This window comes from Oryzias melastigma, linkage group LG13, assembly GCF_002922805.2.
Source record: "Oryzias melastigma strain HK-1 linkage group LG13, ASM292280v2, whole genome shotgun sequence".
Lineage (NCBI taxonomy): Eukaryota > Metazoa > Chordata > Actinopteri > Beloniformes > Adrianichthyidae > Oryzias > Oryzias melastigma.
In genome coordinates, this window is record NC_050524.1 from 15174996 (window position 1) to 15200485 (window position 25490).

Consider the following 25490-nt stretch of genomic DNA (forward strand, 5'->3'; position numbering starts at 1 on the left):
GTGTTGGCGTCCTCAGTGGTGGGTTTAGAATTAATCTTTTTGTTATTTTTTTAATCCTTGCCTGTAGAGTAAAACGGTCATTGAATAACTTCTTCACTGGTCTACTTGGAAACAACTTCATGTCAAGAATCCAAATGTTTTGATAAGAATTTAAAAACTGAAATCACATTTAAATCTTAACGAAATTATGTAAAAAACACTGAAGTCTAATGTGAACAAATGGGGGTTTTCTGTATTTTCTTTATCTTGCCAGGTATCACTATACAAGGTAAAACAAAAATGATTAAATGATGGGACAAAACAGTTCACTATGAATTGGTGAAAAAGAAATATTTTCTAAAAGTTCATTTTCTGCCCCTCTTTTTGCATCTCCTTTCATTTTCTTATTAATGAGTTCTTTTAATTTTTGTTTTTCTTGTTTCTGTTTTGACTGTCTTTCTGCACAGTACTTTGTTGTTTATTATAACATTTTTTGTAAGATGGTTTTCATGTTTTTTCTTTTATTGCATCAACAGTAAAATGATCATTGTCATCCCCATAATCGACTGATTTCAATCTGCAGCCCTCGTACTGCCGTCTGATTGTTACAAAGTTTACAACCGCAGCACGTGAACTTGACGAGGGCTGTTGACATGGACCAGGGGCCTGGCGATCCCGACCACCGTGGGTCACAGCAGAGAAGGGAGGGGTGAACACTGCATGCTGGCTGCATGATCTCTGCTGCTGCTGCTGAGATCTGAGGTCCTTTTTGCAATTACAGAAAAGTTTCAAACAAGAGTTGAAATATCAATATCTGCAGGTTGGTACTGATCCGATCTGATACCAGCTTTCGATCAATCTGAACAGTGCTAGCAGCTGGCAGCCAGTGGCACTTGATATGAACGACATTTACACCTCACCCTCGTCAAAAAATAAAGGATAAAGAAATTATTTTAATTTTTTTTTTCCATTGGGGCACCGAAGATGTTGGGTGCCCCAGGCGATCGCCCGCCTTTGCCTAACAGTGAGTCCGCCCCTGGATCCTTAAGCGCACAACTTTACCAGAAAACACTTCAGAGGACTGTCATTTTCGTGTTTATGTACATGCTCACGGCTTCCTGATCAGCTTCCAGTGTGTCATCTAATTGCATACGAGGGCGGGTGGGAATTTTGAAAGTTCCCATGAAGGAACCAGGAATATGAAAACAGTCAATTTGCGCTGCGGCGCTTTGAAGTGAAACAGGAGGAGTGAAACCAGTGAGGTGTTACAAAAGGTGGGGAGGAAACCCCAAACCACCGACTGAAGATCTATGACGCGAAACGCACTCAGGATAATCCCATGAGGAGTAAATGTGACCAAAAAGGGGGGGAGGGGGGGCTGCAGGTTTGGTTTGTTTTAAGCAAAGGAGAGAGAGCTGGGAACCATCCGGAAAGACGGATATTCCCTGCCTCAGGACACACCCTCCGCGCTCCCTCTCTCCACTCATTGTTTCCCACACTGAATGCGCTGCCGCCGGGCGTCACAGCAGGCTGAGAACATGACCACCCAGCTTCCCTGCTGAGAAGAGTCAAACCACTCACCTTTCGAGAATTAAATCTGCTTTACGCATTAATTGGATGAACGAACACTTTCTTTTTTACCCCCCTCCCAATCAATGAATTGTTCTCTCAACCTCTGAAGACCGCCTGGAGATGAAGGGAGAGTGCCAGCTAATAGGGATGAGAATTCCAGTCAAGTGATCGGGCGACAGATTGGACCCGCAAAGCCTCTTAAACGCACGAGTGTGAAGTCCGCGGGTTTGTTTGGTTCCCAGAGGAAATCCTCCGTGGACGCGGCGGCAAGGTGGTGATCAGGTGCGCGTCTGTGCAAGAAGGTGGGTGTGTTCGGGGATTAGGAGTATAGATAGTTATGGTCTCTGTGATCTAGACGTCATGAAGTTGCTTCGTGGGAGTTTGAGGGTTTAAGTCCGGTGAGGAGTAGCAGGGAGGAGGAGAGAGGGCGCAGAGAGGGAGGAGGAGAGCGTCGCCGGAGCGCACAGCACAATCCCTGATCCCCTGACGCAGGGATGGATAGGTCAAGAGCGCACGCGGGATCTGGGAGAAGCGGGCGTAAAAGGAGCATCTGGAAGCAAGACATGAGTACCGAGGGGCAGCAAGGACAACTCCAGTTGAGGCGGACTATGCTCTTCCTCGTCGCACTCACCGTGCAGCCGCAGGTAAGCTTCCGATTAAGTGCTATTTCCAGCGTTTAACTCTTCCCTTTAGACTGACCTGCAACCGTGTTTTACATCAAAAAGCAGCTTTGTGAGGCAGGCAGGTCCGCGCGTGGCGCGCGCTCCGCTGGCCTCATTCCGCTCCTTCATGGCGCTCTGCCCACCTGTTGTTTCAGCTCCCCACTATCCCACGCCACAGAGACCCACTTTAATCCAAGCTTTAGATAAAATGACATGTTAAGACTAACAGGGGTGCCACCATCAGGTATGAATCCGACTTTTTTTTAATGGTGTGCGTCAATGCTTATATTTGCAAAACAAAGAATGGGTTGAGGCGGGCAGCATACAAATCAGTGTGAGAACTCGAGCTACTGGGAAAATGATTGATTTGAGGTTTGGAGGCATAAATACAAATTTTCTTCTTTTCTTAAGTAAGCTGGTGACTTTATAGGATTAGCAAAATGACTTTTTTTTCCCAGTAGAGTCCAGAAAGAACAAAGGGCATTTCTTCTATCATCTCACACATTCTCAGTCTTTTTGTTGGCTTGTATAGGCGTGTGCACTGCATCCAATTCAGAGTCATATATAGAATGAAATGGTGTCAATTCTGAGAGAAACAGGATGGGTGTGATGCAGATGTAAGACAGAGGCCAGAGGTGCGCATTTACGCACGAGTTTTTCTTCTGAACACTGAGCTCACAAACATCATCTGTGTCTCTGGGTGTGTGTGGGGCGCGGGGGCCACCTCTGGGGCGTGTGAATGTTGAGCATTCAGGCACCTCTGCGAGCCTTTCACAGAGGAGCAACAGCAGCCGGGCTCCTTGCACTGCACTGTGTTTCTAATGCAGGAACCTGAAATGAATTAACACGCCTGTAACACCGTCTCCTGTCTCTGCAGCAAGTGTTAAAACTGTGAATATTTCTACTGTGACTCCCAGAAATTACCCAGAATTAAAAAAAAAAATCACAAAAGGTTCATTGTTGCTTGTTGGGGAAGCATATTTTGGATTTTTTTCTTTGGAAAAATCAGCAAATGAGAATTTTTTTAAAGTTTAGTGGATTTTGTTGACTTTCAATGTGGTTTTAAAATGCTTTTTTATGATCTTTATAAAGCTTAAATTGTTTTTGGAATCCTCAATTTTAAGCTCATAATTAAAGATGAAGTTCTCCAAATGAGTCATATTGTCAAAAACGTTTTCTGACTTTATTTGGGTTAAAAATACTTCATCTTTAAGGACAAATGTTTTTGTCTCGTTTGCATTCGTTAATGCGAGATCCATCACCAAACCATGGATGTCACTCTTTGGATGGAGCCAGGCGGACCTCAGTGAGCCTTTAACTGCTTAAGCTCTCCTGCAGAGACGGTCTGGGCTTGGATCTCTCTTTGTCTTCGTCTCTGGTCTGACTGAGCGCTGAAATGCTGGTATGCAGGGAATGGCTCGGGCTGCGAGTGCAGCACAGGAAAAAAAAGGATGTAGAGTGATGAGAGCCACTGTATCTCCACAAGCCTTTTGATGTAGACAAGTTCACCCTCCTCTCGCCACCACCGACCTCTCAGGGGACAGGGTGCATTAGAGGGACATGTAACCTGTAACAATGGGGCGACTGATATTTTAGCTTGGCGTTTGGAAAACAACCAGATCTTATGATTCCTGTTAATGACATGAAGGACTTCAGTGGATCTATAGCAGAACGAGGTGCCACGATGTTATTAGTGAATGTTCATCAGCAATTCACTAAATTAATTTTGGTTTGAAAAGAAACCGAGCACATATTCATACTTGGATGCACCTGTCCTTGGTACTCCGAGAGTCTCAGGAGATCTCATTAACACCAGCGTGTATGGATGAAACCGTGTGTGTATTCCACATCCATAAACAAAGACAAGGAAGAAGAACAGGAGAACGGCCGAGCCAATGGCCGCAGAGAAAGAGTGACAGGAGCTTTACAACTTATTCCCAGGCAGAGAAAGAAGGAAAGAGGAGGAGGGGGAAGAAGAGCGTGAACAAATCCCTCTGCTCCCCTGAGAGGGAGAGGATGATAAAGAAAAAGGGTGGTGGCACAAATTTATGAAAAAAAATAGACAAAGGGAGATGAGGGAAATGAAAGGAAGTAAAGAGATCCATCAGACAGTTGTCCTTGTTGCAAATTTATGTTTCTTGCTGCAGAATAGACTCTTCTACTGTATATAACACATGTATATATTACATACATGACTGTTTTTGCTGCAGAAGCTCCAAACTTTTGGAATGATTTCACAATTCATCGCCTGTTTTTAAGTCCTCCCTTAAAACCTACTTTTTAAACTTGGCTTATATTATACAGGAGGTTCCTTCTCTTTGTTTTGTTCCAACAAATTTCAATTTATTCTATTTTATGTAATGTTTATGATCTGTTTTGTTTTATTTGTGTTACTTTATAAGTATAAGCTTGTTCACTTTTAATCTCTCTTTATCTGATTCTTTATATCTTTTTATTCTCTGTCACAGTACAGCACTGCAGGTCTGTAACCACAATTTAAATGCTTTATTATTTGTATAATTAAGACTAAAACACAAAAGATTTAGTTAAAGTTGATCATATAATGAGGCTTTTATCATTCTGACACATTTTTATTTAGCTATTTATCCTCAATGAGCATCTGTCTGAATAAGACTCATTTCAAATCCTAAAATTCAGTTTTATCATTTAATCACAGCAAGAGCAAAAACACCTGGAGGCGTCATGTGACAGGAGGTTATATGTATATATTTCAAATTAATCTTTGTATGGTAAACACAAAATGTTTAAAATCCACTAATACTTTCACAAAGTGGAATATCAAAAAGTCAGGTAAACTTACTGGATTTTTTCTAATTGGAGAAACAATTCTGTTACAAGTTCTTATTAGTGCATGAAATTAACAGTCTGTCTCTCTTCTCCTGTGTTTTGGCTCCTGTTGTAAAAAAAATAACAGGAAAACCAAAGAAAAATCCAATTAGATTTGCCAACCCCACACTTGGAGCATTTTGATCTAATTGGTCCTTTCTTTTCAAATTAAAGCTTTGTCATAAACAGCCCTCGCCCTGTCCTGACCCTCTCCTTTCCCCCGATTCAGGTGGTGTGTGCCAGGGGGTTGTTTGAGCTTCAGATCCGCCACTTCCAGAACCCTCACGGACTGCTGCAGAACGGAGAATGCTGCGATCTGCAGACCAGCGGGGGACAGCGCTGCTCTTCCAGGGACCAATGTGACACCTTCTTCCGAGCGTGCCTCAAGGAGTATCAAGCTCGGGTCGCCTCCTCTGGGGCCTGCACTTTCGGCGTGGGCTATTCAGGCATCCTGGGTGGAAACTCCCACTCGCTACATCACCTGAGACACAGTGAAGGAGGAGGAGGAGAAGGAGAAGATGGAACTAATGGACACATTGTTATTCCCTTCTCTTATGCCTGGCCAGTAAGTACTGGGGGGATGTGCTGGTTGTATTTTGGTTTCCAAGGGAACAGGCTGATCTTGAAGCGCAACCCAGTGCACTCATACTGAGTAGATCAGAGTGATGACAACCCTCGCAGAGTTCATTCTCAATCAGATGGAGTCACATACAAATAAACATGACATCATTATTTCCGGTAGGAAGTATGGAGCATTTATTTCCACGTGTGGAAAATAATGATAACTTTTTATGCAAAAATATGTCATTTTATGCTTAGACTGATGATCATCCTTTGACATAGTGCCCACCAGACAACAAAATACAAACAAATAAGAACCAGTTTGACACCATTTCCCATTCAGCCCTATCATCTGCAAAACTTTCCTCAAGCTTTATGCAGCCAGAGACGGTGTGATTAAACCAATATTGTAAAAGAAATAATCCTGATTCATAGATTGAGTTCATCCCAATGTTTCAGTTCTTAGATTTGCTTATATTCATTTAAATTCACCATTTACATTCAGGTGGAGGCCAACAAGCATCTGATTGGTCAGTTTACAGCTTGAATAAAGAAAAAAATATAATGGAAAACAAATCGGGTTCGCAAGAACATGTTAAAAAGATGTACCAGAGCAAAAATGATTATTCAGACAAATATGATAAATAACTGTTTATTTCTCTGTGGACGTCTATGGGATTTTGGCTTTTTGGGACCAGTGGGTATTTTCTATTTGGAACACGGGTGGGAGTAGACAGTCAATGGTTAAAAAAAAAGTCACTTTTATGACAAATTTTAAACATTTGTGTTGATTGTCCACTAAAATATGCACAAAGTGTTTGGATGCACTAAGAAACCCAGTGGTTGCAAACCATAAAACCTTCCAGTCAAACATTTTTCTAATGAAAAAATGAGTTACACGAGTCTCTTGAGTTTCCTCTTATCTCCATCAGTCACCTCACAGTCTAAAAACCCCGTTCTGGTCTCTGTGGACATTTGCTGCGTCTTATCTAAACTGCATTCCACCAATTAATGCTTGTTTATTGATGCAACTAGAGCTTTAGAGGATGTCTTTCAAAGGACAAGAGCAGAGAAACCAGCAGTTTCCAAAGGGACTGTAACGATTTTGTTTGTTCCTTGTTACCCGAAGAATGACTTTAATTGAGTTTCTGTGTATTTAAACTGGTTCTCACAATTGTAAGATTACAAAAACAGCAAAAGAAGAGAGGATTAAGTTGTGGTGTGAAGAAAAAGTGTGTTCTGTAAAATATCATTTTCTGAGGGTTAATTTTCTAATTATTAAGAAGGTTTTTCTGCCTAACCAGAAGGTTAGACCCACAACGTCAGCAAAACAAGCACACACAAACACAAGAATGTCTGGCAGGGATGGTTCGGGTTTCTTCTCATCGATCGGTATCAACCCATTTACCTGTGAGAGTCACTGTCCCAGAACCAATTATCTTCCCTTATCTGTACAGTTTGCTTTTGCGCGTGTGCTCTTGCGTGTTTACTGGATGCACACTGCGTGTGTCACACTTTTTTTTCCCTTACCTCCTCCTTCAATCCTTTGGGAGGTGTGAGTGATTGGCAGCTTGCGAGTGTGAGAAACTTCTCCACGAAGAAAGCCAAGCTGGATCGGTTTCAGGGCCGGGTCACGGGGCGGGCCGGGCTGTGGGGGGAGACAGAGAGCTGGAACTCACCGTCGCAATCTCAGTGCGTTTTCAGCTCAAAGGGTGGCTTTATCTAACCATCTCTGGGAGGTGGGGGAGAAGTGAGTGTGTGTGTGTAGGGGGGGTTATCCCCCTGCCCCAGGTGAGGTGATGAACAGGTGAGCGCAGCCATTATGAGGAAAGGTGAGCTCTCTCTGCCCTCCCCTCTTGTTCCTTCCCCTCTAATCTCGGAGGGGAATGTGCGTCTGGATCTGCATTTGCTTCTGAATGTGAGCGCAGGTGAAATTCGTTCTTGGCTATAATGATATCAAGGCTGGCTGCAGGGGGCTCATCCCTTTTAGGCCGCTGAGAGTCTGTGTTGGGATTTCTCGGTTAATTCCTCCAAATCCCTTTTACTCTGCCTGTTTTTGGATGTTGGAACACAGATTTGACTTCTGCCTCCTGGGAATCATTGATCTTACACTTGGCTGGGATGTGGCTTGTTTTTGACCCCAGAGCTGCGGACAATTAGTAGTCTGGGATGCTTTAGATGCTCGCTGGAGATTAGGCGGGTTCAAAGAATTCATAACAGCGCAGTCATTTCTTTAAGCCCTGTCTCTGTTGGTGTCGGTCCTGTTTGAAGCTAGAAAGGAAGCGCAGAGGAAGGAGCTCAGACGAGTCTTCTTCAGAACAGATATGAGGTGAAGTCACCAAACCAAGCATCGAATGACAAAGAATCTGGTGTTGTTTTTGTTACTCCAAGGTTCTTGTCTAAGTTCAGAATAATAGTATACAGTACTGCCAAACAGTCATACTGATACTATAAAAATGATCCCGATGAAAATATTATTGATAAATGTGAACATTTAATTTTAAAAGAGGGCACAAACTCAACATTGACATGCTGTAACTTGTTCATTTAACTTTGCACATTTGCATCGATAACACACACATGAACACTCACCAGCCACTTTATTATAGGCGGTCCTTGTTGCTTCAGAACTGTCATAATCCTTGGTGGCATAGATTCAACAAGGTTCTAGAAACATTCCTCAGAGAGTTTGGTCCAGATTTACCCAAAGGTGATCTATTGGGTTGAGATCTGGTGACTGTAGAGGTCATTTGAGTCCATTGTCATGTTCAAAAAACCAGTCTGATGATTCCAGCTTTATGATATGGTGCCTTTTCTTGCTGGAAGTAGCATCAGAAGATGGTACTCTGTGGTCATAAAAGGATGGGCGTGGTCAGCAATTATACTCAGGTAGGCTGGGGGGTTCTAACAATGCTCACTTGGTACTAAGGGACACAAAGTGTACCAAGAAAACATCCCACCAAATCATTATACCACCACCACCAGCCTGAATCGTTCATACAAGCCAGGATGGGTTCATGCTTTCATGTTGATGATGCCAAATTCAGACCATCTGAATGTCGCAGCAGAAATTGAGACTCATCAAACTAGACGTTTTTCCAATCTTCTGTTGTCCAGTGTTGGTGAGTCGGTGTGAATTGTAGCCTCAGTTTCCTGTTCTTACATGACAGGATTGACACCCAGTGTGTTCTTCTGCTGCTGTTGCCCATGTGGCTCAAGGTTGGACGTGTTGTGCGTTCAGAGATACTATTCCTCTGACCTCAGTTGTAACCAGTAGTTATTTTGGTTACTGTTTCCTTTAATATCATCTGGAACCAGTCAGGCTATTCTCTTCTAACATCAGAATTGCCAGTTACAGGATATTTTCTCCCTTTCTGACCATTCTCTGTAAACCCTAGAGATGGGCAGCAGCTTCTGAAATACTCAGACTAGATTGTCAACAACCATGCCATGTTCAAAGCCACTTTTATCCCATTTCTTCCCCATTCTGATGCTCGGTTTAAGCAGCAGATTATATTGACCATGTCTACATGCCTAAATGCTTTGAGTTGCTGTCATGTGATTGGCTGATTAGAAATTTGCACTAACGAGCAGTTTGACAGGTGTTCTTAATAAAGTGGTCAGTGAGCTGGAGCCTACAAGAACATTACCAACCAAGAGGAGAGAAAGCAAACATATTTATTTTGTGACAATCAGAAAGTGTTACTTTAAAATACAGCATGGAGTTAATGTAGGAAGCTTAAAAGAAAACTTCAAAATGAGAGAAAAAACAAATAAGCTTTTGTCTGTTTCATGAACTACCTTTAGAGGAAATCTTATCTGGGCTCCTGCTGAGGAAACCTGACTACTTGTGGCTTTCCTTTGATATGTTCTCTCCTTTAGTCTGTTCGTCCCCACCCTTTACAGCACCAGAAAGATGGACCAAAGTAAGAATTCTTTATGAATAAAGCGGAAAAGTCGACTCTCTTTTAGACACAATGCACCCATTTCTCACAGCCTAATCCCCCTCCCACGGAGGAATACAATAAAACACTGACAGAGAGAAAAGATAATGATGCCAGACTCCCCTATGAATGAAGATACAAGCAAACAAGTTAACTATGGATATAAAGAAGGAAAAATGAGATGTAAAAAATCCAGGGCTGTCATTGGTTGGGAGGCAAAGTACACCGTGACAGGTCCTCAGTCAAAAAGAGGGCCAACACAGATGGTCATTCATTCTCTCTTCTTATCATAATCCTTCAATTAAAATAACACTGGGACTGCAGGGAGGAAATCTTAGCAGCCAAAGAAACCGTGCACACGGACCACAGAGATGAAAGGCGTGCTCTACTCAAACAAAATACGAAATCTAGAGCCAAACAAATGTAAATTCAGCGGTTTATGTTATGTTCTGTTTTTGTATCGTAATGTATGATTTGAGTAGGGTCTGACAACTTGCTTTTAAAAAGAGGTTGTTCCATAGACTTTTTTTTTCGTAGAAACTGCTTTATCCAGATATCTGATGATGTCGGGACATGCAGGTGAAACCCGAACGCCTCGTCAACAAAAAACACTAGGAGGTAAAGAAACAGGCCTTCTAAATGCACACATAGGTCAAATAAAGAGCACGCCTTCTCCAGAGCGCCATGCAAAAGTGAAGCCATCATGCAAATCTGTCCGTGTGCAGCTGCGGCAGTTCCCACCGTAGCAATGACGGCAGTTCTTAATCAATGTTCAAGGGCTGTAATTACATGTGAGGGCTGAATGAAAACTCCAGAGGAAATTTGCATTGTATTCTTATGAAAATACTCATCATCAGAGCATTGAAGAAAAAAACAACATAATTTTGTGGAAGCAAAGAACTTTGTGAACTTTGGAGTTGAGGAACAAAATTACTGAATTTACCAACTTTAACTACATTTGACAAACAGTTTAAAAATCAGGAACAGCAAATAACTTACAGCTTTGAACTGTTGTTCTTCAGAATAATGTCTGATTTTCACTTGCTATTCTGTTTAATGGTAAAAGTTTAAATCTTTTTTGTAATTTTTAGTTGTTAATAAAACAGTCCATGGTCACTAATTCTGTTTTTTCTGCTTAAACGTGACATTTCCATCACTTACTTACTACAAGATCATTATTTGTCACAATTTAATTACATTTCTGATTTATCATTACTTTCCCAAACCGATCCGATCCATGACGCTGAAGTTAGCTACTGATTCACAGCTTCTATTCGTGAGGACACTAAAGGAACATTCCACTGTATTTTTCTCACTTAGACCATCTGAGAACAGGTCCTGTTCAAATATCTGTGGACCTAGACCTCTCAAACATGAATTAAATTATATTTTGGATAGTAATGAATACACTAAACACAGTTTCTCGGTAGTGAAACCTTTATTTAAATTGTGAATACATGAAATAGGAGGATTTTATTGCCTTGTTTTGCATGCTGACCACCAAAAAACATGCTCTGTTTAAAAACCGCTCGACCTAGACTGCTCAAACCTGAATTCAATTATGCTTTGGAAAGTAAATAAAACATTTCTAATTTGTGAGAGCTTCGTTTTATTTATGAAAATGTGCTTCCGATTCCCAGCTTTCAATTTGTGATGGCACAATGGAACATTCCACGGTATTTTTTGCACTAAGGCCGAATCCAAATTCTTCTCCTACCTCTCCAGCTTCTCCCTTCCCCTCCAATCTGAGCAGTCTAGTTCTGTAGTCTTCGAACAGGACCTGTTCTTAGGTGGTCAGAGTGCGAAAAACACAATAAAATCACCCAATTTCATGTTTTCACAAATCAGAAACTGTGTTTACTGTATTCTTTACTATCCAACACATAATTTAATCCAGGTTAGAGCTGTCTAAGTCTAGCGGTTTTTGAACAGGACCTGTTCGAAGTTTGAAAAATACAGTGGAACGTTCCTTTAGTGCCATCATGAATCGGAGGCTAACTTCTACCGATTCACAATTTGACCATCACAATCATGAATAATTAACGATAATATGGGAGTGTTTTTCCTTATCACCTAATTTATCATTTCTTCTGGGTGCAACAGTTTATTTGTTTATAAAATGATTTTTCTGAGGTAACCGGAGAGCTATATTTAGCTACCTGGCATTTTTTGTTCAACAGGGTTATTGTTTTGTGTGTTCTAAAGCTAATTATGAATCATTTGCTTCCTTAAAAACTTTAAAAAGTAGATTTTATATATATAAATAAATAGCATCTGGTTTTAGAAGTGATGAGTCGATTAAAATTAAAATGCCCAAAAATTGTGAGTTAAATTCTCAATCAAGCTCTCAGCAGGAAAAATAAAGGCAATAAGAAGAAAAAGAAAAACGGTTTCAACTCATCAGTGCATCACATTTGAAGATATTTATAAATCTAATTTTTGCTTTTTTGATCTTGTTTTTTATTGTTCTCATCCTTCCCTTTCTTTACATCATTTTCTGCCTTTGGTTTGTGTGCAGTTATCTGCTGGATGGCTCAATCGTTTTTACATTGTAGTACATTGAAATCAACCTTTTAACAATGACACTTTAAACCCTTAATTCATAATTCAACATATCGATTGCATCAACAATTGTTAATGCAACTGATGTAATTCCAGCAGATTTTCCATCGACTGTGTTAACGATTGAAAAGTTACAGTATTTTAAAATGGTTTACGTGACATCTCAGGTGTTAAAGGGTTAACCGAGGCTGAATTTTCCAGTTGCATCCGAATCGGCTCATCAGAGTTTAGGTAAGCTGCTAAATAAAGGACATTTTGCTTAAAAAAACAAACTCTGCGGTTGACAGAACAGAACATTTTGTGGAAAATGTTGCCTATTGTGTATTTTGATACACAAAATATAACGGAAATATGCAAATGAGCCTTTGAAGCAAACCTGAATGTAAAAACACATTTTGACACTTCAGGAGTTACAACCATTTTTCTTCTTGTGGAGCTATCAATGAAATGATTGGTGTGAATTATTTTACTTTTTGTTTTTTAATAGATGGATTCAGTGATCTTGGCAAAGCAAGCTCACCAAGATGGTATCCTTGCTGTCGAAAACAAGTGTTGCTTGAATGTGGGCGGCAGAGTGTGGGCTGTAGAGGAAGCAAAGACTGATTTAGAGCGCTTCCATCTTTAAATTAATATATATTTTTAATATTTATTAACAAAATAGAATATTTTTTTCTGTACTTATTGAGTCTTTATCTATCAAGCGCAGGAGGCAGAACACATTTCAACCAAGCGCGGTGATAAAACGTGGAGCATCAAGAAAGGGTTTTTACATCAGGTGGGGAATAACTAAAGAAAAAAAGGGAAAAGATTGTTCAAATTAAGCAGCATGCCCGGAGAAATTCTGGTCCAGATTGGAATAGTGCTTTTGATTTACATTAGGAGTAGGAGGTTGGAGCACAACAGGGCTTGATTTAAATGCTGCGTGTATCTTATGAACAAAACCGTGGGAAAGCAAAGTTATTTGCATTTAGATTTGTTTTTTTAATGACAAACAGCATAGCGAAACTCTTTTGCTGAGAAAAAAAATATTCAGAAGAGGTCAAAACAGTTTTGATATTTCAACATCAAATACAACTCGAGAAATATCTACAATTTAAGCAATCTTATGTGAATGTTGTGGTTATTAATGTAAAAACTTTCCATAAACAGTGTCGTTTTCTTGTCAACAGTTTGACAAGAACTCCAGGAGATCCTCATGCTTCTTTGCTCTTAGGTCAGTCAGGATCCCTTAAAAAAGTTGAATTAAAGACCCACTCCAGTGAAAATTGTGTTTTTAACATATTTTTGAAGCATTTTACTACTATGAAGGAAATATGAAAATAAAATTAGGATTAACTTTGCGTTTCTTTTTCTGTATTCAAATTGTTGTGAACCAGGAGCAGATAAAAAATTATTTGGATTCACTATTCTCTTCTTCTCTGTCGGGGTTTATGGACCAGAGACGCGCTGAATCCGCAAATACAGAGAACCGCTTTAGTTGCACCATTACGACAGACAGCTACGTCATTGGTCTACACCAGGGATGTCCAAAGTCAGTCCTCGAGGTCCGCCCTCTTGTCAGTTTTCCAAAATCCCTGTCTTATCTGCTGCTGATTACCTGGATCAGGTGTGTTTAGCCATTAAGGAGCTTCAATGAGCTAGCAGGAGAGCATGTAAACATATGGATGATGGGAAGTCAGTGAAAGCTTACTCCGCACCAATAGTTTCACCCACAACTCAGAGGCAAATTTCTAATGAACTTCTGCAACTCTGCAGAAACTATGTCCCAGAAAACAACAGCTTTTTATTTTTGTTTTGGCTAAATAAAATAAAATCATAATTAAAATACCACTTGGAATGCTTTTATAATAGATGATCAGAGTGTGACTTTAAAAACTACAACATTTGAATCTAATGATTCATTTTTACAGTTTAGTCCATCAGCTTCTTGAACATTTTCCACACCAAAGTTGTGTTTTTTGCTGGGAGTAATTATACCTCTTAAACTTTATTGTTTTGTGTTTTGTAAGCTTATCCGAGCGCTGATGCAGAGATGAAACTCCGGGTCGCGTTTGAGGACTAAACCACCCATGTAGCTGTTTAGGCTGGAGAAGGACCTTCTGGCCACGAGTCCACAGAGAGGATGTTACGGTTATGTAACTTCCTGTCAGCATCAAGCTAGTAGAGAAATATGTAAAAATCAACAATTTTATTTTTTTTATAAAAGCTGACATAAAAATGCTTCTTAGTTTAAAGTGCACTTAAGCAGGTAACAATGATTAATGTAGCTGTTTTCCATCAGTGAAAGAGAACTGAGGCCTGTCTCAATATCATTACAAAGCGCACACACGGTGAATTGTTACCTGTGCATTCCTGCTGTGTGGGAGCAGAGCAGAGAGAAGTCAATGAAGAGAAACTGAAGCACAGAGGCATAGTTGGAGCTTTCTTGTTCTCCCCGAGTCTCCTTTTCAACCATTCTTCATCTGTCGTTCAGCCTCTCTTCTCTTTTGTCCCCTAATTGACTCTCCTCTGCAGCCTCGCATGCCTGCATGTATGCTGATACCGTTGTGCACAGCGGCTGAAAATACACACCTGCAACAATGCAAGGTGCACCCAGATTCCTCCCGACAGCTCTTTAGGTCGTCCGACTCACCCCAACCTGAAATTGTTCCGAAAACACAAAACACTAAAGGTTAATTCCCTTCGGAACCCAAAACACGTGTTTTTAGAGATAAGTTAATAACTCCAGGCGGAACGTCTCAAGGGAAGTTTGTTTTAATGATTTCATTTGTGTGCAAATGAGATTGAGAGTAGCAGTCTTTATATTAAAACAGAAAAGAGGCAAAGCAGCCTTGATTTGCATGATCATGGTAAATTATAGAGTGTCTCTGTCTGTGACGTGCCATTGTGTGAGCGGACTAAGTGTTTCCCAGCATGTGAATGGACGCAAAGCTGTAATTACAAATAATAGTTTTCTGTTAGAGTCTTCCTTCTGATGGGTTTCAGTCAGTCGGTATCTTCTCTGCACACACGTCTGGATGACTGAGTGCAAACGCTTTATGCTAAATGTCACCGTCCTCCCCGGCTTTTCAACCACATCACGTCTGTGGATTACCAGAATGGAAAAAGTTTGACTTCTGCTGCCATTAATCCTCTTTGTTGCCAAAGCTCAACAGGAGCAAACGTTTTGAGGATCAACTTTTTCAGTTCCAATTTGATGTTCTCGTTTTCTTAAATTATTGTTAGTGAGAAAACCTCCACGTCTCAGTTTACAATCCTAACACTGACATGCAAATGTATTTTAAGACCATCATCAGTACCTTTTTAGAAGATTAGAACTTTTCTTACAATAACAGAGACACAAGTTTTTTTTGGAAATGTTTACAGTTATTACTACAGAGACAGAAGTCTGGGTTCAATTTATTGAGCTTGAGGTAATTATGAAATTATAAATACAACTGTTGTGTTAAAAATTCCAATCAGGTGCAAAGCTTAGGGTGTATTCAGACTGGACACTTTTGGTTCACTTACAGTGAAGCAGAGTTCATTTCCTCCAATAATCCAGAACAACTTTTCAGTCTTAGTACACCCAAGCCAACCCTGGTCCGGGACCAGGAACCGCTCTCGGATCCATCTTCCGAGACGGGCCTCTGATCACATGCGAGACGGCGCCAGACAAAATCTCTAGCCAGAAGCGGAAATTTCACAACTTTAGCCGGAAGTGGAAATTTCCAAAACCTTTCAAAAATAGCATTTTAAAAACTTTTCAGAACAGTTTAGACCTTCAAATGGGACAGAGAACGTTAATTGTTTTATTTCTTTCAAGTCAATATTACCAAGTGCTCAAATTTGTAGAACTACACTCGTTTATCTTTCAATTTTGAGTTCAAATAATGTTTTTTGCAGCTGGTTCTGGCAGGGGGAGGGACTTCCGGCTATTAATTTTTGAGCGTCATATGTGGCCAGATTCTCTTGTCTTTTGAGGTAATCTCGGCTCGTTTTAAAACATCTTTTAATGTGATACACTTTGCTTCTCACACTGTTTTCCCGATAATCTTGTTTGTCATAGATACTTATGAGGGTACCTTCTTAGTTGTCGCGTCCTCAGTATTTTCCTTGGAGTATGCATCCACAGTACTAAAGTAGCTGTAAAAAGTGTTGCACCTGATGTTGATACAGACGTTCAAAATTAGTCGTCGAAATATAAACTTTCAATAAAGAAACTATCCCGACAAGGTTGGCAAAGTGCAGGAGTCCCATTGTTTTTTCTCTCGTTGCCTTGCCCCGCCCTCATAATTCCTGGCCAATGACTGAACAGATATTTAGTCATGTGGTTTTGTCCACAAACTTTGGCCCAGAGCAGAAATGTCAGGTTGTTAGCAGTTTGAATCTAAATCAAATGCAAGTTTCAGGACTCGAGCTGGACCAAATGAAGGGGACTTGATCCGGACCAACAGACTTTTCCAGTCTGAAGCCTTAGACTTTTATAGAGATAAAAAGGACATCATATCTGACTGACTGTTTATAACTCTTACCTGTAATATTTTTTTAGTTTATTCTTCATCTTAATCTTTATTTTTGTTATTAATCACCAAATACAGAAGTACACATCTACACATGATCCTATTTTTAATTAAAACATTAAAGCTACACATAAATTCACAAGCCCCAAAGTGGAATTTCATAAATTAATTCATATAACTAAAACATTCTCAGCTTTTTGGTGAAAAAAAAACCCAGCAAATGGATAATGATGAGTATTCTGAGAACACACATTTACTGCACTCCCTTCCTCGTCTCACCCTGTTGTCTCACTAAAAAGGTCACTGTGGAAGTGTGGCTGTGGATGTGATGCGTTCACTGACTTCTCAAGGTAATTTCCTGTGGAAGTGGGTGGAGTGTGGCGGCAGCGGCGGTGGTGGTGGTGGGGTGTTTGGAGTGAATGAGCTGGTTTGGGTTATGGTGGAACAAGCGAGCAAAAGGCTAAGGCTAGTGTAAGCAGTGCAGAGGGGAAGTGTCGGAGCAACAGGAAGTAGGTGGGGAGGTGTCCAGCAGATGATGTCAGTCAGGGACAGGTGTGTGTTTTACTCAAACTATTGAGAGAATCCCAATGAGGATGTGGTGGTGGAGGGGTGACAGGAGGACAGGATGATTATGAGGCAGGCTGACACTGGACGACATGTCAAGATGTCTGTGTTGTTCCGCGGCGCTGGAAGTGACCACAGAGGTTACCGTAAGCCAATCAAGTCTGCAGGAATGACAGACAGGGAGGGGTGGAGGATGTAGAAAGGAAATGTCAAAAGCAAATTAGTTAAAGAGTTTTAGAATAAAATAAATAAACAAGTAAAACAAAATAGTGAGGAAAAGCTGGTTTTATTATATTTTTTAGTAATAAATTAATTAATTTCAAGATTCCAGTTCATTTTTAAAATGAGCTGCAACATGTTAACTGTTAGACCACCTTGTTTTTCCACACATCATTAACTCAAGACCTCCTAACATACAACAAACAAAATATATAATGTCTGTTTTGCTCAAGAAGACATGTTTACATGCTTTCTGATCTTCCTGGCAGCACATCCGTTACCTGTTCCTGCCAAACAACAAAGTTTGGATTAGTGTTAAGGACTCTGCTTAAGTTATGGGATCTTTGTAATCTTGTTTGGAATAACAACAACACTGCAAAGGTCAGGGAATGATCATTCCCTGGAATGCTGAAACTGTGTCCTGGAGATGAAAAATGATGCTGATCTAACTTAGATTATTGAAACATCAATTGATTTAGCACAAATTTGATTTGTTTTTGGTATTATGTAAATTTGCATATTTTTGTGTTATGGTAAAGCGTAGATTAGTGTCCAATTAATAAACTAATTGAGTTTTTTATCATGATTTAAAAGAAAAACACAAAAATTGTGTTTATTTTCACAAAAACTGTCATTGTTTGGTCTGTTCAAAAGATCTCAATATTTTCTTTTATTTTTCTTAATTTTCACTTTTAGTCACTGTTAGAAATGAAAATCCTCTTTGTTCAGAAGAGCCTCATTTGATGCGTTTTGAGATGTTTACGTTCTGGCGGTGGCATTTGGTGCCCCGCTGGAGGGCGGCGGGTTTTTGAGGAAGGCAGTAGAGGTTAAGGAGATGATGGGAGTGTCAGGGTTTGCTAGAAGACAGATGGAAAGTGGGTGAAGGCAAACAAGGAAAGATCAAGTCTGCTGCTAATTATATCTACAATGGAAGAAAAACAGAAGAGACGTTGAGAGTGTGAGAACACGGAGACGTGTAATTATAGAGACGGGGCCGAGAGAGCGGGGCGGGGAGGATGGTCGCACGCTGGGGGTCTGATTCCTCATTTTCTGCTGTGCGTGTGTGAGTTCTTCACCTCGGGGCAGAGAGGTGGACGACTAGTTGATTTCAATAAAGAGTTTTGTGATATTTAAGACATTTTCTTTTCTTCCGATTTTCTCCACATAGTCTTCAAACAGTGAAAGATCTTCCCCTGCTTGATTGCAGCCGGCTTCATGTGGATTCTTGAACTGTACACCTATGAACACCTGCTGCTCCGCTGCAGGAATACTAATGGTATTGTTACTGTGGTTACCTCAACTACCAATTTATAGTGCAGGTAAAGTGTCAGCCATCTGATCTTGCCGACTCTGAGGCCCAGCAGTTGTCGTGGCAACCGTTTTTGCATTATTTGTAATTGCTTCATTTTTCTAATTTGGCACATCAAAGCGTTTGGGGGATTTTTTTTTGTGTGTAAAAAAAGAAAGTTTGAAACGTTGACCATCAGATTGATATCTTATGATGGGTGTGTTGTAGGCTTGTTTCTTCACAGAGTTTACATGAGTCTTAGGGTCAGCGTGATGCAATGTGTGAATGTCGCTGTGTGACAATATGCAAAAATAATCTAAAAACAAAAGAGAAAAGTCAAAACAAATATCCAACAATATTAAACTATTTTCTTATTGGTTCCAGCAGTACCATGCTCCCAAAAGAGATACAATGGGTTCTAAAAATGGATGGATGGGTAATTTTCTCATTAAAAACATAAGTTTTCTTAGTTTTTTGACTATTTAAACCCCAAATTCAAACCTGGAGCTTCATAAAAGTGTGAAAGTAAATTAAAATTAAACTGAGTAAAACACTTTGGAGCTGGACTTACATGCCCACATCACGTAGGAGTAAGTTAAACGAATTCTAAATTAAACTTTCTGCTCTTCCGTCTCTGTCTGAAATTCCATAAAAACTTTCATTTTCTATTAATGCACACACAGGAACTATTTAATAAAATAAATGTAATGTTGATCACACAAGAAACGTCTTCAGAAATATTCTTATATTTTTTTCTTTAGAAATCTCTTTACTTTTCTAGTAAAAACTTGAATTAATTTGCACAAGATGACTATAACTGCCCGTTCAAACAACAGCACCAATTTAGACATAAGCGTAGGTAGTAAAGTCAGCTTATGAGGGCTGATGTCCTGAAGGCACGTCTCCTCATGTGCTGCTATTCACTGATTAAACACCGGCTCACAGGATAGCGACCACTGGAGTGTCCTTTAAATCTACAAATTCAACCAATTTCCAGAGTCTTTTGTAAATCCCAGCAGCTTTAATCAGCAATAACGCCAGGAAATGAATCTGTTGGCTCATTTATGAACTAGAATTTGCCCCCTGACAGCCATCAGAAAGTCTGTTGTTCCACAAGTTCACCCCGGAAAACTAAAACTAAATGGTTTGAGGAGAGTTATTGAAAGAAAGACAATCTAGGGACCTTTTAATTGGTTATTTTTAATTAATTGCTTTTAATTTACAATCACAGCACGCCATGGTGGGAAAAAGGGAAGTAAATTAGTCTGTGGGTAAATATTCATTTGAATAATTTCCACTTATTCCCAACTAAAGCAAAAGCACAGAATGTTCTAACAAAAAAGTCAACCGAGTGGCTTAACGATCTTCTGATGTTCTGAGGAAATTAGAGGCTTCTGCAAACAGTTTAAATGTTTTTTTATGCATGATGAAAATGCAAGCTGAGCACCTCTTCAATAAAATGCAAGAATGTCTGAAAATATGGCATCTATTTTCTTTTATTAGTCATATTCATGCTTTTTACACAATTTTATTGAACTATTTTGTAGGTTTTATGTCTTTATATTCCCAAGTACCTTATGTTACATCTATATTAATGGATTCTATTACTGAAATGACTCATGGCTGTAATTGAAATCTGACTTTTTTATGGAATTTTTAATAAATTCTAGGGGAAAATCGATTTGCCGATATATATTGCGATATTTTATTTGGTGATACATGTATTGATTTAAAATGGCGAGTGCAGAGCAGCTGGACAGCGGGTCAAAATATTGTCTGTGAAGCAAGTGAAACATCTGCTTAACTTCACAACAATAGGGTCAGAATTACAAAAATGACAGTTTTGTGATATATTGTTTTACGTGTTATACACACGTATCGTGATATGTATCGTATCGGCAGACTCTTGCCAATACTCACTCCTAATAAATCCACCACATGAAACAACAGTTGTATTAGCATGTTTTATCTACTACACTCAGATTACTGTAGATGCAAAATGAAATCACAGAATATTTTTCAAAAAATGTTGCCAGGTCTTCACTGCATGTCTGAGTCTGAGTTGCGCACGCTGGCATGCGGGTAACTGCTGGTGTGTGTGCAAATATGTATGCATTAGTGTGAGCTCTGAGGGGAAATTCCTCTCCCAGGGCTGGGAGTTCTTCCTGTTGTAGAGCTGTCTGTTTGTACAGCCTGGCTTTGTCGGGATATCCTACCCTGCCCATGTCTGAGGGAGAGATAGAGGGAGGGATGAAGGGGCACCTACAAGGGAGGAGGGTGGGGTGATGAGTAGAGAGTAGGGGGAGGCAGGCTGAGAAACTGGAAAGTCTGTGATGGAATGTGGAAGAGCGAAATGTCAAATTAAAATGATAAAGGCTTTCTTGGAAATCCGTTTGGATGCAACGGAAAACGTTAAAGTATCATCTGCTAGAAATTTACATGGCATGCATGCATTGTTTTGGCCTATTTTGGGTTGAGGCTGCAGGTCAAGAGAAGGGGCCAGCCTGCAGCCTGTGAGAGGAGACAATATGTCATCCAGACAAATTGGGCTGTTTTGATGCTGTCTAGCTTTTCCTTAAGATCCCTGTTCTCTGCAGCCATGCCAGACTGACTCCACTTACTCGTGTGAGGATTGTAAACAATCTTAATGTGGCTGAAAATTAGCTGTTTTACTGCTGGCGGCTCTGATCTGAACTCACAGATGCACCAAGTTTATGTCTTATGGGTACTGGTATTTATTTAGATATTTTAAGTTTAAAGAGAGAAAAACTCTTTAGATAATGTTTAAAAAAAGAAAAAAATGTTCAAAAGAAAAATTTGTTTTTAGCATGTCAACTGTTCTGCAAACAGAGTCAAGATTAAGTTTTAAAGAAACAAACATTCAAAGTTAAATATTTTACATAGTTTTTCCTCAATTTTGCTGCTTTTATTTAAAAAAAAATTAACCAGAAACACTATCAGATGATGTCTTGTACGGGTAGAAAGTTCTTGACTGAAAAAGGTTTCATCCCTGAAAAAAAAATTAGTGTTTTAGAGAAGAAAACAAGAAATGAAAGGATGGTCTGGTGTCAGAAGGGAGCAAAAATGTTTTAATTGTCCACACAGTGTTTTGATTATTGATGTTGAAGTTTGAAATGTTAAACGTCTTTTGCGAGTGTCGTACCCCCAACGTCTTGTGCTGGTTTGTGGCTCCAACTATTATAATTTTTCTTTTGTTTTGACATTGATAAATAGTTATCCATATTTTTTATTTCTTTAAAGTAACAAAGTCATCCATTTTTTATTCACCCCTTTAATCTTCTTTTTTTGTTCGCAATTAACTGATGGATTCATCTGCCCAATGTTGAAATATGAATAATTTCAGCATAAAGAGGCCTCTGTGTTTCAACATGATGTATCTTAGTATAATGCATAAGCTGGCAGAAAATATATATATATTTTTTTATCTTCGGACAATGCCCCAGCACATGAAAAAATTAAGAAAAAAACGACGAACTGTATCCCAAATTCAAAGCCACTTTAAAGGATAAAAGAAAGTTTCCCTCATGAAAAAAGAAACATGTAGTACCATAAATGCAGGACAGACGGAAACTAATAAATTAGTCAAAGTAAAACAGCCTTTTTAATAAGGATAATTCTTAGTGATGTCAGGAAATATGTATTTGTGACACAGAGAGAGATTTACATCAATAAGTTCATAATGTGTGGCGGTTTTGTGTCAATGGCGTCTTGCGTGCTTTGGGTTTGGTTTAGATCATGGATCAATAAAAACCCATAGATGCTGATGGTTGCTTAAGGTCAGACCAAACCAAAGCATCAATCCTGGAGGAGAGCCAGCAAAACTGTCTGGAATACAGAGAAATAACCATTCATGTCTTTAAAATAATGCTGTCAATCAATTAAAAAAGTAATCAGATTAATCACACTTTTGGGATGTGATTAATCACGATTAATCACAATGTTTTACTACTGGTTGGTAAATTTTATATGACAATTAGCAGCTTTTGAAAAAAAACAGGAGTAAAAATTTTGCCTCCATTTTTTTTGTTAAATTTATAGTGTTAACTCAGATTTCCTTGAAGTGTAACTTGTGTACACAAAAACACATCAACAGTAAGATAAGCAGAACTCTAAATATTTTTATGTCTACAGTATTCTCCAATCAGAATATATATCGTTTTCCTTTGCCGCTACAGTCGAGGTCTGCGACACGTTGTTGTGTTACTGTGACAACAGGCTGCACTACGTATCAGAAAGTCAATTTTGTGTGATCAAACAATCTAAACCTTAAAAAATAACAAGAATAAAGTACTAAAAATGTGTTGAATATTTATTTATTTTGTAAGTAACCGTGATATAAATGGGATAATGCCTGACGAAGTGTGCATTATCAGAAAGTAACGCACAACACGGGAGCCTGAACTGTGCGATGCAAAGCAGAACACGCTTGCTCTCCAAAATTAGAATAAGAATTGAGTCAAATCTTTTAATGCTGCTACCAACAATGTTCTGAACAGATTGAGTCAAACGCTGCATTGTTTCTAGATCATCCTTTTCCGACACAAAAGACTTTTTTTACAGATTTTCTAAACGGTGGGAACAAAGGCGGATGTTTGATTACTTGTCAGGCACAAGTGGAACGCACAACTAATCAGAGATGTTTGCAATGAATTTCATGAACCACTGGAAATGAGACCCTGTCAGTTCAATCAGTTCTACTTGTGCTCTTCCTGTAATGACCAGTCAAAATGTGAGAAAAGACAACACATGTAATTATTCTGGGACTGAGCAGCAAACAAATCAAACACTGACTGAGCGCAGGGAACAAAACAACTTGTGCGGAAAATGGAAATGGGTTTCATTATGGGTTTTTTTCACTTATTATTTTCAACTTTTTTAAAAAAAATCTGAGTTTTTAGGAAAAGTGCAAACATGAAGAAGAAATGCAGACATTTTTAAAGATGTTTTCTTCAGGCATCCGTAGAATAATGTTAAAGTCCCTCTTTTGATACATTTTCAAAGCATTCCCAGTGGTCTTTTAGTCATGATTATTGCACTTTTATCCATAATCTAAATACCCGTGTCATTTCCTAGGACATAGTTTCTGCAGAGCGGAAGTATTTCTTTAGAAATTCGCCTGTGAGTTAGAATAAACCTCTGATAGTGATCTTGTGAGGTCACTGAAGTCAAACACTGCGTCCAAACAAAGCTTCTGTTTTTCTAAACACTTGTGTTGTTTGTGTGAGGGCATGTTGTCATGAGAGGGGCGAGGAAATTATTTTATTCAGATCCCAGTTCATGCTGTGATTTTTAGCAGCGTAACCATGGTTACTTTGACCTCCCCGACCTCCATAAAGCAGCCCATCCTCTACAGCGGGGCTTACCACAGATACACCCTTCCTGCTGTATCCACGGTGTCATGTCTTACCTGGCTTTGTGTGCTTGTCGGAGGTGAGAATGTCTGTGTTCTGAGGCATGAATGGTGGAGAACAATGGAAGAGAAAAGACTCTGGGCTTCTCACAGGGCTTTACCTGCTATAATTAATAGTTGGCAGAAAGCGTGGGGAGAAAGGTAGGAGTGGATGGAAGGGCGGGAGAGGGAAAAAGGAGTGTGATTGCAAAGAGGGTCAGGCCAAGAGGTTTGTGCCAACAGTGTTGTAAAGCTGTGTGCGCATTTTGTTGTCGTGGATAGTTTATCATGACAGAGCTGGGCATCAAAAACTCCAGACAGCCTTCTATTCATGGAGCATTAAGGTTTTTTTTTTTGCTGCAACAGCTATGATCTGATTCCAGGCTTTCTTGGTGCCTATTTTTCCAGAATTTCAGTGAATTTTATGTTATTAAAAACATATTTTTGTGATTTTAACACATCTTTCAAATATAAAGACACAAACGAACACCCTGCAGTGTTGTAATACTACATTCATACCAGAAATGTGACAATAAACGCTCATGGTGTTCTTGGAAAAAGCTTCTTTTTCTTTTTCTACTATTACTGTCACAAGTCCGCCACCTACACATGAAAGAGACTTAATGCAAAGGTCAAAGCGGTGTAAATCTTGCCAATCTTGCTCCAGAATTTTTCTTTCCCAGCTTGATTCTGATATCTGAAAGAATTGGACTGGATCCGAGTTCTTCCCCTACCTCTACAGCTCTCCCTACCCCTACATATAGCCCTCCAAAAGGAGACTTATGGAAAAATAGTGTCTTCAAATTTGGACATCACTCCCACTCAGGACCGGCCCTGGACTGCAGGGCACCATATGCAAAATGTGATTCTCCAGTGTTTGAGGTTTTAAGATTTGAAGATTTTTGCTGTAAAAAAGTTAGTCAAATTATTTTTTTCCAACAAAAATGGGGCTGGGGTGGGTGTTGGTGGTAGTGGTGAAATTCCAAAACAAGCGAACGTAAATAAAACTAACAAACCTCTGCTTTGAGCCAGTTTTTCCTCCTCTTCTTTCCCCTTTTAACCTCAAAACTGTCCCTGGGGGTTTGTTTTGGTGCTTTTTCCATCCTTAAGTTTTAAAGAAGCACTAACAGCGAATACTCCGCCCCCCTCCACCCCACCTAGCTTAGACGGTGGCTGCTTCAGGTAAAGAGAGGCGATGCACCGGGCAAAATTATTGATTGAGTTATCTTCGTGATTTATTTTATTTATGTTTTAATTGTTACCTTTTGTTAGATTTTACACAAAATGAGTGTCAAACCTACAGCAGTTGTACATTAGGCAGTTGCCTAGGTCGCCTATGGCCAGGGCCGGTCCAGCTTCAACTCATGACATGATCAGTAG

At 39.7% G+C, this 25490-nt stretch overlaps 1 protein-coding gene across 1 annotated transcript in view; it reads left to right on the forward strand.

Moving 5' to 3' along the window:
• Positions 1 to 1371: 1371 nt before the first annotated feature.
• The window catches only part of LOC112150017 (protein jagged-1b), a 53802-nt gene continuing 29683 nt past the window's right edge, over positions 1372 to 25490 (forward strand). Inside the window, exons 1-2 of the mRNA XM_024278057.2 lie at positions 1372 to 2195; positions 5290 to 5625. Of these exons, the coding sequence (XP_024133825.1) occupies positions 2046 to 2195; positions 5290 to 5625 (486 nt within the window). The 5' untranslated portion in view covers positions 1372 to 2045. The remainder of the gene's footprint in view (positions 2196 to 5289; positions 5626 to 25490) is intronic.